The 12,244-nt window shown below is 38.1% G+C and overlaps 1 protein-coding gene across 7 annotated transcripts in view; it reads left to right on the top strand.

Moving 5' to 3' along the window:
* nrxn2b (neurexin 2b) overlaps positions 1-12,244 on the top strand; it is a 960,343-nt gene that overhangs the window by 113,089 nt on the left and 835,010 nt on the right. For all 7 annotated transcript variants that reach the window (XM_047385485.1, XM_047385484.1, XM_047385482.1 and 4 more), the window contains exon 2: positions 10,606-11,865. In XM_047385485.1, the coding sequence (XP_047241441.1) occupies positions 11,154-11,865 (712 nt within the window). In that variant the 5' untranslated portion in view covers positions 10,606-11,153. The remainder of the gene's footprint in view (positions 1-10,605; positions 11,866-12,244) is intronic.

Here is a 12,244-nt window from a genome sequence, read left to right as displayed (position 1 = left end):
ATATTTTAGATTCATTGCACACTAACTGAAATATTTCCGGTCTTTTATTGTCTTAATACGGATGATTTTGGCATACAGCTCATGAAAACCCAAAATTCCTATCTCACAAAATTAGCATATTTCATCCGACTAATAAAAGAAAAGTGTTTTTAATACAAAAAACGTCAACCTTCAAATAATCATGTACAGTTATGCATTCAATACTTGGTCGGGAATCCTTTTGCAGAAATGACTGCTTCAATGCGGCGTGGCATGGAGGCAATCAGCCTGTGGCACTGCTGAGGTCTTATGGAGGCCCAGGATGCTTCGATAGTGGCCTTTAGCTCATCCAGAGTGTTGGGTCTTGAGTCTCTCAACGTTCTCTTCACAATATCCCACAGATTCTCTATGGGGTTCAGGTCAGGAGAGTTGGCAGGCCAATTGAGCACAGTGATACCATGGCCAGTAAACCATTTACCAGTGGTTTTGGCACTGTGAGCAGGTGCCAGGTCGTGCTGAAAAATGAAATCTTCATCTCCATAAAGCTTTTCAGCAGATGGAAGCATGAACTGCTCCAAAATCTCCTGATAGCTAGCTGCATTGACCCTGCCCTTGATAAAACACAGTGGACCAACACCAGCAGCTGACACGGCACCCCAGACCATCACTGACTGTGGGTACTTGGCACTGGACTTCTGGCATTTTGGCATTTCCTTCTCCCCAGTCTTCCTCCAGACTCTGGCACCTTGATTTCCGAATGACATGCAGAATTTGCTTTCATTCGAAAAAAGTACTTTGGACCACTGAGCAACAGTCCAGTGCTGCTTCTCTGTAGCCCAGGTCTGGGGAATGCGGCACCTGTAGCCCATTTCCTGCACACGCCTGTGCACGGTGGCTCTGGATGTTTCTACTCCAGACTCAGTCCACTGCTTCCGCAGGTCCCCCAAGGTTTGGAATCGGCCCTTCTCCACAATCTTCCTCAGGGTCCGGTCACCTCTTCTCGTTGTGCAGCGTTTTCTGCCACACTTTTTCCTTCCCACAGACTTCCCACTGAGGTGCCTTGATACAGCACTCTGGGAACAGCCTATTTATTCAGAAATTTCTTTCTGTGTCTTACCCTCTTGCTTGAGGGTGTCAATAGTGGCTTTCTGGACAGCAGTCAGGTCGGCAGTCTTACCCATGATTGGGGTTTTGAGTGATGAACCAGGCTGGGAGTTTTAAAGGCCTCAGGAATCTTTTGCAGGTGTTTAGATTTAACTCGTTGATTCAGATGATTAGGTTCATAGCTCGTTTAGAGACCCTTTTAATGATATGCTAATTTTGTGAGATAGGAATTTTGGGTTTTCATGAGCTGTATGCCAAAATCATCCGTATTAAGACAATAAAAGACCTGAAATATTTCAGTTAGTGTGCAATGAATCTAAAATATATGAATGTTAAATTTTGGAATTATGGAAAATAATGAACTTTATCACAATATGCTAATATTTTGAGAAGGACCTGTACATGTGTCACATAGTTTTAGTTATTTCTGATAAAGTTCTACAAATTGTTGATCGCCCAACACCCCAACCCCACTCCTTTACTTTTTCTTGGCATTCATCTCATTTTAACACCTTTAACACTTTACCATGATTGAATGTGAACATAACGCAACAGTAATTTGATATTTTATTTGTAATGACCCAGCACATCTTATTTTAAATATTGTTGATCCCTGTCTCTTAATTTCTTTTTGCACTGTCCATGTTTTCCATCTTGACCAAAAATATTAAAAGTATCTTCACATGCTGCTCTGGGTAATTAGAGCTCAGTGGTAGCAGCAGCAGCAACTTCATGCTGACTGATGGTGCACCAATGGGCATCTCACTGGCTGAGATTAATGACTTTTGCTTTACTAGGTTATGCTTTGAGTGTCTATTTGTATTCATGTGAAAGCTATATTCTACAAAGTCCTCGGTTTAACTCTTTTATACATTATTTTGTGAGCCAGTTCTCTATTATCCTTTGTCTAGATTATTGAACTGTGCAAATGTTTGAGTTTTCTTAGCCATTTTATGATACTTGAAAGGTGTGTCGTTGTTATATTTACAAGTCTAAATGGTGTGTTCACTATAGTGATAAGAAATGCACCCCACTGAAATCTTTTTAGCACAGATGATGAGTGAATTATTCAAAGCAGGCCTAATCTGATTGTCAGCTGAATATTTGCTGAAGAAAGAAGATGAAAGTCTGGCACTACTCCATACAACAAGTCTGCACTTGTCTGTGGGGAATCTAAAGACCTGGGGCCAAGGCGGAGCTCTGCAAGAGCTGGATTAAAATTGAAAACACATTAATGCCAAGGCAGGCTGCAAATGTGTACATGCACATAAGAATCCTCATTGCATTCACAGCAAAACAGATATTAAATTCCTCAAAAGTCAGTTAAACTGAAACAAAGTCGTAAATGTATTTCCATAAAAATAAAGTTGCCAATGTGGAAAGAGATTAGTACTTGCCTTTAAAACAACCAATTCAGTTTATCATTCCTACATTTATTTAGTTACTGCATTAGATGCCTTTTAGTATTTAATAGCAAGTAAAGATTTTCATTGTTGTTCTATTGTTGTTGCTGACTGTAGAACACCCAGTCTTTGTCTCAAGTGAGAAAATAAAAATAACAAATGGGACACTTTGCACTGCAGTTTGAATATAGCTGCACTCTGTGGACCAGAGTCATTCAAGATTACAGGTCCTTCTCAAAAAATTAGCATATTGTGATAAAGTTCATTATTTTCTATAATGTCATGATGAAAATTTAACATTCATATATTTTAGATTCATTGCACACTAACTGAAATATTTCAGGTCTTTTATTGTCTTAATACAGATGATTTTGGCATACAGCTCATGAAAACCCAAAATTCCTATCTCACAAAATTAGCATATTTAATCCGACCAATAAAAGAAAAGTGTTTTTAATACAAAAAACGTCAACCTTCAAATAATCATGTACAGTTATGCACTCAATACTTGGTCGGGAATCCTTTTGCAGGTATGACTGCTTCAATGCGGCGTGGCATGGAGGCAATCAGCCTGTGGCACTGCTGAGGTCTTATGGAGGCCCAGGATGTTTCGATAGCGGCCTTTAGCTCATCCAGAGTGTTGGGTCTTGAGTCTCTCAACGTTCTCTTCACAATATCCCACAGATTCTCTATGGGGTTCAGGTCAGGAGAGTTGGCAGGCCAATTGAGCACAGTGATACCATGGTCAGTAAACCATTTACCAGTGGTTTTGGCACTGTGAGCAGGTGCCAGGTTGTGCTGAAAAATGAAATCTTCATCTCCATAAAGCTTTTCAGCAGATAGAAGCATTAAGTGCTCCAAAATCTCCTGATAGCTAGCTGCATTGACCCTGCCCTTGATAAAACACAGTGGACCAACACCAGCAGCTGACACGGCACCCCAGACCATCACTGACTGTGGGTACTTGACACTGGACGTCTGGCATTTTGGCATTTCCTTCTCCCCAGTCTTCCTCCAGACTCTGGCACCTTGATTTCCGAATGACATGCAGAATTTGCTTTCATCCGAAAAAAGTACTTTGGACCACTGAGCAACAGTCCAGTGCTGCTTCTCTGTAGCCCAGGCTGGGGAATGCGGCACCTGTAGCCCATTTCCTGCACACGCCTGTGCACGGTGGCTCTGGATGTTTCTACTCCAGACTCAGTCCACTGCTTCCGCAGGTCCCCCAAGGTCTGGAATCGGCCCTTCTCCGCAATCTTCCTCAGGGTCCGGTCACCTCTTCTCGTTGTGCAGCGTTTTCTGCCACACTTTTTCCTTCCCACAGACTTCCCACTGAGGTGCCTTGATACAGCACTCTGGGAACAGCCTATTTGTTCAGAAATTTCTTTCTGTGTCTTACCCTCTTGCTTGAGGGTGTCAATAGTGGCCTTCTGGACAGCAGTCAGGTCGGCAGTCTTACCCATGATTGGGGTTTTGAGTGATGAACCAGGCTGGGAGTTTTAAAGGCCTCAGGAATCTTTTGCAGGTGTTTAGAGTTAACTCGTTGATTCAGATGATTAGGTTCATAGCTCGTTTAGAGACCCTTTTAATAATATGCTAATTTTGTGAGATAGGAATTTTGGGTTTTCATGAGCTGTATGCCAAAATCATCCGTATTAAGACAATAAAAGACCTGAAATATTTCAGTTAGTGTGCAATGAATCTAAAATATATGAATGTTAAATTTTCATCTTGACATTATGGAAAATAATGAACTTTATCACAATATGCTAATTTTTTGAGAAGGACCTGTATGTCAGCATTCCCCATGGGGTAATGAGAAAGGAAATGGGTCAATGGTGGCTCACATGACCACTGAGGTATTCTGAAAGGTGAAGAGCTTTGTATGGACAAAATGTCTAGTGATGGTTTATGACGGTGGCTAAAGATTGCTCTCAGCGTAAATTTCTACCAGCTTTTTTGCTACTTTAGACATAATTTGAGGGAGAGCATTAGTTTTTATTGACAAAAGAACAGAGACAGGTTTTCTGCCATGCTCAAAGCAATTTCTTTAAGTTTCAGAACTGCAAATCCTAAAACTAGATGGAAACATAAGCATAAGTAACTAAGATTGTTGCTGAACTCAATTTATCTCAAAATATATTGGCTAATAAACAAATATGGCTTTTATCAGCTGCTGGTAACACTAATGATTGCAACTGAACAATGAAATGTGACACACCATAGTGACAACTTCAACTTTGTAATAACTAACAGTAAATTGATTGAAAAAAAAATAACAATAATAAGGTTGTCAGGTTTAAAGGATTGTTTGCTGGACCAAATTGCAGATGCAAACTTGAGGGCAGCATGTTGAAAAGTAGAATGCTTTAATAATAAAAGATTTGGCAAACTTACAAGAGAAACAGGACACGGAGCATGGGCAGAGTAACAGGCGATGTAACGGAGCATAGGGCATGGAGCAGAATAACAGAAGAAAAGCAGAAAGATTAAATACGGGGGACAAGTAGGCCTGGCAAGCAGGTGAGGGGAATCATGTGGGAATGAGGAACAGCTGAGACCCATGAAGGCTGAGAAGTTGGGGAAGAGGGAGAATAATTGACCCACGAGCAGAACAGAGGTATGTAGAAACAGAGAAATCTAAATGTACAAGAACAAAAATGAAGAAGAACAAATGTAAACTAAGGAATGAACTAAAACAACAACACTAAATGAGTATAAACAACAGACAAATGAAGAAACAGAGACTTTAAAGAAACTCAAATACCTAACACTAATGGAGTATGACAAAGATTACCTACTTGTTATTCATCACTTTTTAGTCATAAATTTTAAAATCTGCAAGTAATCCATTTCACTTTATGTTTAGTCATATCATGTTAATACAAACTGTAATCCCTTTCAAAAGCAGGCTGTTCTTAAACTGAGTAATCATACCTGTGAAAACAAATACTTAAGATGAGGTCTGCATAATAATTACAGTATAAGCTGGAATGTGATATTATTTCCAACACTCTTTGTAACCTAGCATCTTGTGTACTGTTGTCCATGTCAAGTATTGGCAGCAACTGTAGTGAGACTCCTTCCAACAGGCTGGATATGGTGTTCGCATGTAAAATGAGTATTTGTGACAACTGGAAATAACAACCAACAAATATTGCATTCAATACAATATTTTGCAAATGTATTAATGCACACACTAATATTGTGATTATGTCATTATCCAAGTCATACTTTCAAATCAATGTATTGTTAAAAAATCCTTGTTGTTGTTAAAAAAAACGACACAACAGGCCAGAGTGGAGTCTCAGATCTTTACTACAGAACTTCCTGAGAACACTGAGCTGAACAGCCAAAAAACACACATGCCAGAAAGGGAGATGAAACCATAACAGGGGCAGAAACAGGGTCTCATACTTTGGAAGGGTGTGAGGGCTGGCCTTGTAGTGGGGGATGAGCCACCACATCCCACTCATTCAGGACCAAGTGAGTGGGTTTTAGGAGATCTGTAGCTTGATTTGAGCTGCAAAAACAGCAGAGGGAACAGCAAAACAGCTGATGCCCTGTTGCCACCACTCTCGAAAGACATGTGGAGAATTTCGGGGTAACCAATGTGGAAATTTATAAAAAATGAGATGACAAGCAGGAGTGGAGTCTTAGATCTTTATTTCAGAACTTCCAACTAACACTGATCAAAACAGCCAACTTTTACATAAAAGCTTAAAAAAAAAAAGGATTATTATCCTCTGTAAGAAAATACACATTTTTATATAAAAAAAAACGTTGAAGACAATGTGAATGATCAAGGTTGTAGGGTTTTCATGTGGGTCATCAGCTCCTTATGTCACATGATTGAAAGTGTCATATTGCAGGGGAGACATTTGAAGGTTGGATTGTATTTGATGAGTCATTCAAAGGACACCATCATTAATTGCTCTTGTTATGATCCTTGCTCTTACATATGGATAACTTGGGGCTAATTTTGGGGGGGCCCAGTAAACAGTATATTTTTTTATATAAATATGTAAATAAGCATTTATGTAGCCATTTAAATGAAATAACCATGTTGTTTATTAATACAAAATAAAGAATCATGACAGCGATATGTAAGTGTACATCAGTCACCAGAAAATGCTGAGTAATTACTCTTAATTAAGTTTGCATTAAACTTTAGCTCATGGGTTGTAGAAATCTTAGAAACTAGCACTGCATTATATTATATATCATTGTATTTAAAACACATTAACTCCGGAAGCCTGAAGGCAAATGTACAAGAACCTCTCCTGAAGAGACGTGAATGTCAGGATCTGCCAGTTTTGGCTTTGTTTTGGTTTTGTTGTGAAGTATTTTTTCCTCATGTTGTGATTCTTTGTTTGGTTATAGTTTGTCATTTATTCTTTTTGCCTTCTTCTTCCTATTTATTATCCACCCACTCACTAGTTTATTTATGTCCTTCTGTTCTTCTTTAATCTAACTTTCCTTCACTCATACCCCTTAGTAGTTCCTCCCCTTGTCCTTGGATCCTCTTTAGTTATTGTTTACTTTCATGTTTATTTCCCTTACTTATTAGGTCATTCTCCCCTCATTGTTAGGTCCCTTTGGTTATTATTTTACTCAGTTATTTATTCCTTAGAATTGTTTCCTCTGGTTACTATAATAATAATAATAATAATAATAATAATAATTATTATTATTATTATTATCAGTACAGCCCATTTTGGCATACTAACATATCAAAGTGTCTTCTTTACAGCCTCCAAAATCCTACTTAATAACCTACACCGCCTTCTGCTGGTTGTCTTGGGTGAAAGTATTGCATAGTTGCCATTTAATTTACACGGGGTTTGTAATCTGTCTTGGGCGGGCCCACATACTTACCAAGGCCCGCCCATTCAGCTTTAGCGCCAGGTCTGCTGCCACCTACTGTTGTATTCAGGAGTTCTGCTTTGCTCAGGGGTTTACTAGATTAATTCGAACTTCACACAGATTAAAGATTCAAATGCTCATGACAAGGAGCAGGCTTTGTATGTGATAAATATGAATTACAAACACATACAAAAATTTTATTACAAAAATATTACCTCACCTCGCCTTTCATAGATGAGAAAAAATGTAGATAAGTACAAAGTCTCATAAAAGCAGACTGTTTGGAGGCAATGTTAGGGAGGCTTTTTTTTTATTAATGTGCCATGCATTCCAATTTTGCATGCAACAATTTTAATTATATATATTTAACTAGTTGGATGGACTTTAGCTGTCGGTCATTACCATGGCTAAACTAGATCTTAGTAAACAATATGCTAAAAGAGAGAGAGAGTGAAGTGTAACATTGTAATAATGGGGGAAAAAGTAATGAGGAACATATAATTTAATCATAATAATTATCAGCATTGCAATTTTCAACAATGCAATGTCATGTCTTCATGCAAGCTCATACAAAAGTGACTAACACTGAATATATTTCATAATTAAACAAAGGAAGTAAATATTCATGCTTCATAACATTTGTTTGGTCACCTATAGGTGGTTTTATTCGACAGTTTGGCTGTTTAGATACCTAAAAGTCTGTAATCTTTCAATTGGTGTCTGTGAGATTTAATAGTCCAATTTGTTGAACCTACCAGTATTTGCTGGTAACTAGGAAATAGATGGATGAAACATAGACTGGCTGAATCTTGACAAAAGCAACAATGATTAGAGAGCAATAAATTCTGTCTCAGCAGTGCTTAAGACTTTAATCAGATAGAAGTGAAAACTTGCAGAGTAATTAAGCTCTTATGTAAGTTATAGATATCAGTACTCGTTCTTTAGTAATTATAATTTTTTCATTTGAGTTGCTGTTTTAACTTCTAAAATAACTGGGAATAAACCTTCCAATGCAACACTGTTTATCATGCATTGGGGGAATAAATGTGCTATCTTCTGAAGATCAATACAGAAAATGCAGATTGAGAACTTTCACATACAGGCCCAAAATAAACTAGGCTGATTTTATCTCTTCTGCAGACACAAAGTGCTTTTCAGAAGATACTTTATCCTAACTGAACTACATGAAAATTATGTATGAAAATTGTTGTACGGGTTCTTAAACCCCTTAACAGAACAAAACCCAGCAGTGTTAAACTATGAGGGATGTAAACGTTTTCAACAGCATTTCTGATGAGCATCAAATCCTAGCTTGACCACACTCTACACTGCACTTCACGCTCTAACCTGATGGTTTACCCAAATAAGCTGATTCAAGCAATGCACATCAACAGTTATTTGACAACCGTTATGTGTGCACTCCATTAAAACACTCCTGGAAGCAAACCTCAAAGAGAGATTTATTGGGCTTCAAAAATGGAGCATAGCAAAACCAAAACAAACTTCCTGTGAATCTAAACTTAAGGATCATGGAGATGCGGCACAGCATCTGCAAAGGCAAACTTCAGGCACTTCTTTTGCTGAGAGAAGTGTTCCATTGCTGTAGCTATGAAGCAGGTTTAATTAGGTGGTCATGTGTTTATTTGATTATATGAAGTTTGTACCTTATTAGGCCTTATTTGCAAAATGTGTTTTTGTTTCTGTCATTTTCTTTCAATATAGCTCTGCTCCTGTTGGTAGCCATATGTCAAAAAGTGTTAAGGTATGTGTTGGTCTGTATTGATATAGGCTATTGTGTTGAGTTAATATTTGATTAATCTATTAATTTATTTAATGGACGGGGTCTGGGAATTAGTTGGGAGCTTTTTTTAATAAAATACAAAAATTTTTCAGGAATCCTCTGGGATTGCCCCACACATATAAGCTGATTTTTTTTAACCTTTCATCTATCTCTATGTCATTCTCTGAACATGTAGCTCTTGTTGTAAGCTAGCACAAAACACCCATAAAGTTCTGTAGATGAATAAGTTATGTTGATGTTGTAAGGGAGAGGCATTTGGTTCAGTCAGATGCCTCTCCATACTTTGTATAATGTTTCAGATTAATCACAGTCTGTAAAGAAAGTTCTATTGTGATTTTTTTATCTGTTGTCAGCATAAAAAATAAATAATTATAATAAATAGTTATAAATAATTTTAAATAAGGAAACAGAAAGGAAGAGCATTTTTTGCCTCGTTTTGACATTTTTTTTTCCGTCAAATATCATAATGCAGAAGTAATATGGAGCCGCTTACCACAAGCAACTGCAGAAACTGCCCCCCTACAGCAATACTACACAAACTATATCTAAACTATATAAAACACTTAATAGAGAATTGTCTGACACATTTTTTGTGGACTTTTGTTTTTTTATAATCAATTATAACCTAATAAACAGCTATGTTTGTCTTCAGATATGTCCTAAGGTAAAATAAAGACTTTACAACCTGGTCATTGTTGTTTTTTTTTGTTTTTTTTAAATGTATTCTTTTGAATACAATTAATATGTTTTTTTATGTTAAACAAACAAGAACATCAAGAATGGCAAATGGCCTAAATTGAATTTTTCCCTTACAGTCTGTCTCTCACAGTTCTGGCTGTTTCCTCTGTCCTCTCTAATCTTCTTCAGTGTTGCGCATTGAGATTATGGTTATGCTGCTTCTTTCTCTCTGTAATTTTCCTTCCTTTTCTTGTATCCAGACATCATTGCTGTTGTTACATTGAAGCAATATAGGGTAGTGAAAAATAGCATGAGCAGGGTTGAGCCTTGTTTTAATTGTAGACAATCTGTGATGGAAATTAAATCTCACTCAAGAATTAATGGCTGGGGTTCAGGTTGAGCCCTAGGGTCAAGATCTGCTATTCACATAGCTATTGCCTCTGCAGCACTCCACTCTGAATAGCATTGTATTTAATGATGCGTGTGTTTGCAAATGCATGTCTGTAGTATATATGTGTTTGTGCCACAGTGAAAGGATGTGATTTACAAATATGAACAATCTATGTGTATGATTGCTCTCTGCCCATTTAGCAGTTATGTTGAACTTTAGTTCATGGTTTGATTATGACAGCACCAAGCTCAGTATATTTCAGTTTGTCCTTAACAGAAAAAAGTAGATTTTATTTTAGTTAATTTTTTGAATATACTGAATTAGAATTTTCTTGAAATTGTTGGCATATAATTTATAGTTGTCTTTTTCTTCTTTTTTTCTAGGTTGCTGCTACAATCATGGAACCCATACCCACATAAATTTTCCTAAGGCTTCAGAGACGTGGGAGGCCATGGGGAAATTATGAACCTCTTATATACTGCAGCTGATACCTTTTAAAGCTGCTGTGGCCACTTTATTTTTAATTCCTTTTTTTTAAAACAATCATTCCCCAAGGTTTTTGGCACAATATTCTCAAAATCTAGATTCTAGAGACCTTTTAGTCCAAGGTACAGAATAACACCTTCAAAATATTTGCCAGGGAATAAAATTATTACATTTTCCCTCTTTTACTATTCTGCTACTTTTCAATCCCAGAGGCACCAACTGATGGAGAAACAAAGGAAAGAGTCAGGATAAAGAAAAGAGAAAAAGTTTCAGGAAGTGAAGGGAAAGAGTGCCTGTTGGCCAGAAAAATTGGAATAGGGTTCCAGTGATCATTGCTAATCTTTCTTTTTTACAACTTATCTAAAGTGAAGCTGTGGCTTGGCTCTGTGGCCTATCAGACCAACAATTCATCAAAAAGACAGAAGACAACTTTCCAAATTTTAGTATGTCAATGGTGTTAAGATTCCTATGTTGGCCCCTGTGGCCTTTGGCCCTTTTCAGCATGCTAGCTACAGTGGACATGCTGGAATTTGGTGGGGCAACAGGCCAGTATGCACGCTATGGGCGCTGGGAAGCTGGATCCGTGGGTGAGCTGAGCTTCAGTCTCAAGACCAACATCAGCCAAGCCTCGGTGCTTTATCTGGATGATGGTGGGAACTGTGACTTCTTGGAGCTGCTGATTGCTGGTGGGCGCTTTCAATTGCGCTTTGCCATCCACTGTGCTGAGCCAGCCATTTTGCACATGGAAACACGAGTGAATGACGACCGCTGGCACATGGTCTTGCTCACCCGCAATTTTCGTAAGACTTTGCTAATAGTGGATGGAGAGACAAAATTGGCTGAGGTCAAATCAAAGAGGAAGGAAATGGCAGTGGTCAGTGATCTATTCGTGGGTGGGATCCCTCTTGATGTGCGCCTCTCTGCTCTGACCTCCAGCACTGTAAAGTATGAGCCACCATTCATGGGCTTAATCACCAATCTAAAGGTGGGGGAGATGCCACCTACACTGTTAAACAGCCAGGGCATTGAGAGTGACCTGGAATACCTTTGCACCAAACAAAACCCATGCTTCAATGGAGGGTTTTGTTCAATTCAATATGGAGAAGTTCACTGTGACTGCACCCACACCCGCTTCAGGGGGAAGTACTGCAAGGAAGGTAAGAACCTGTCTCATTGTGCCTACTCTGTGCTGATTTGATCTGTATGACATCAAACTTCCTTCTCTGTGGTACAATTTCAGATGAAAATACTGTTGATTTGTGTTGGAGAACATTTTCAGAACAATGTGGTTTCATGGCTGTTAGAGTGAATAGTACCGGTATTAAAGATTTGACACATGGGATGTGCATGTGTTTTTTTTTCCAAAACTTTGATGTTAGCCAAAGTAAATATTAGTAAGTAAATACAATTTTATAAATATAATTTTTTGCTTAAATACAACCAGCGAAAAAAAGTATATCAATGGCAACAATGTGCCATGTTGCAGATACCAGAGAACACCTTAAGATTTTAGAGGAATGATCAGATTGAACTAAA

Source organism: Girardinichthys multiradiatus, chromosome 14, assembly GCF_021462225.1.
Source record: "Girardinichthys multiradiatus isolate DD_20200921_A chromosome 14, DD_fGirMul_XY1, whole genome shotgun sequence".
Lineage (NCBI taxonomy): Eukaryota > Metazoa > Chordata > Actinopteri > Cyprinodontiformes > Goodeidae > Girardinichthys > Girardinichthys multiradiatus.
This window is presented reverse-complemented; position numbering and strand designations above follow the sequence as displayed.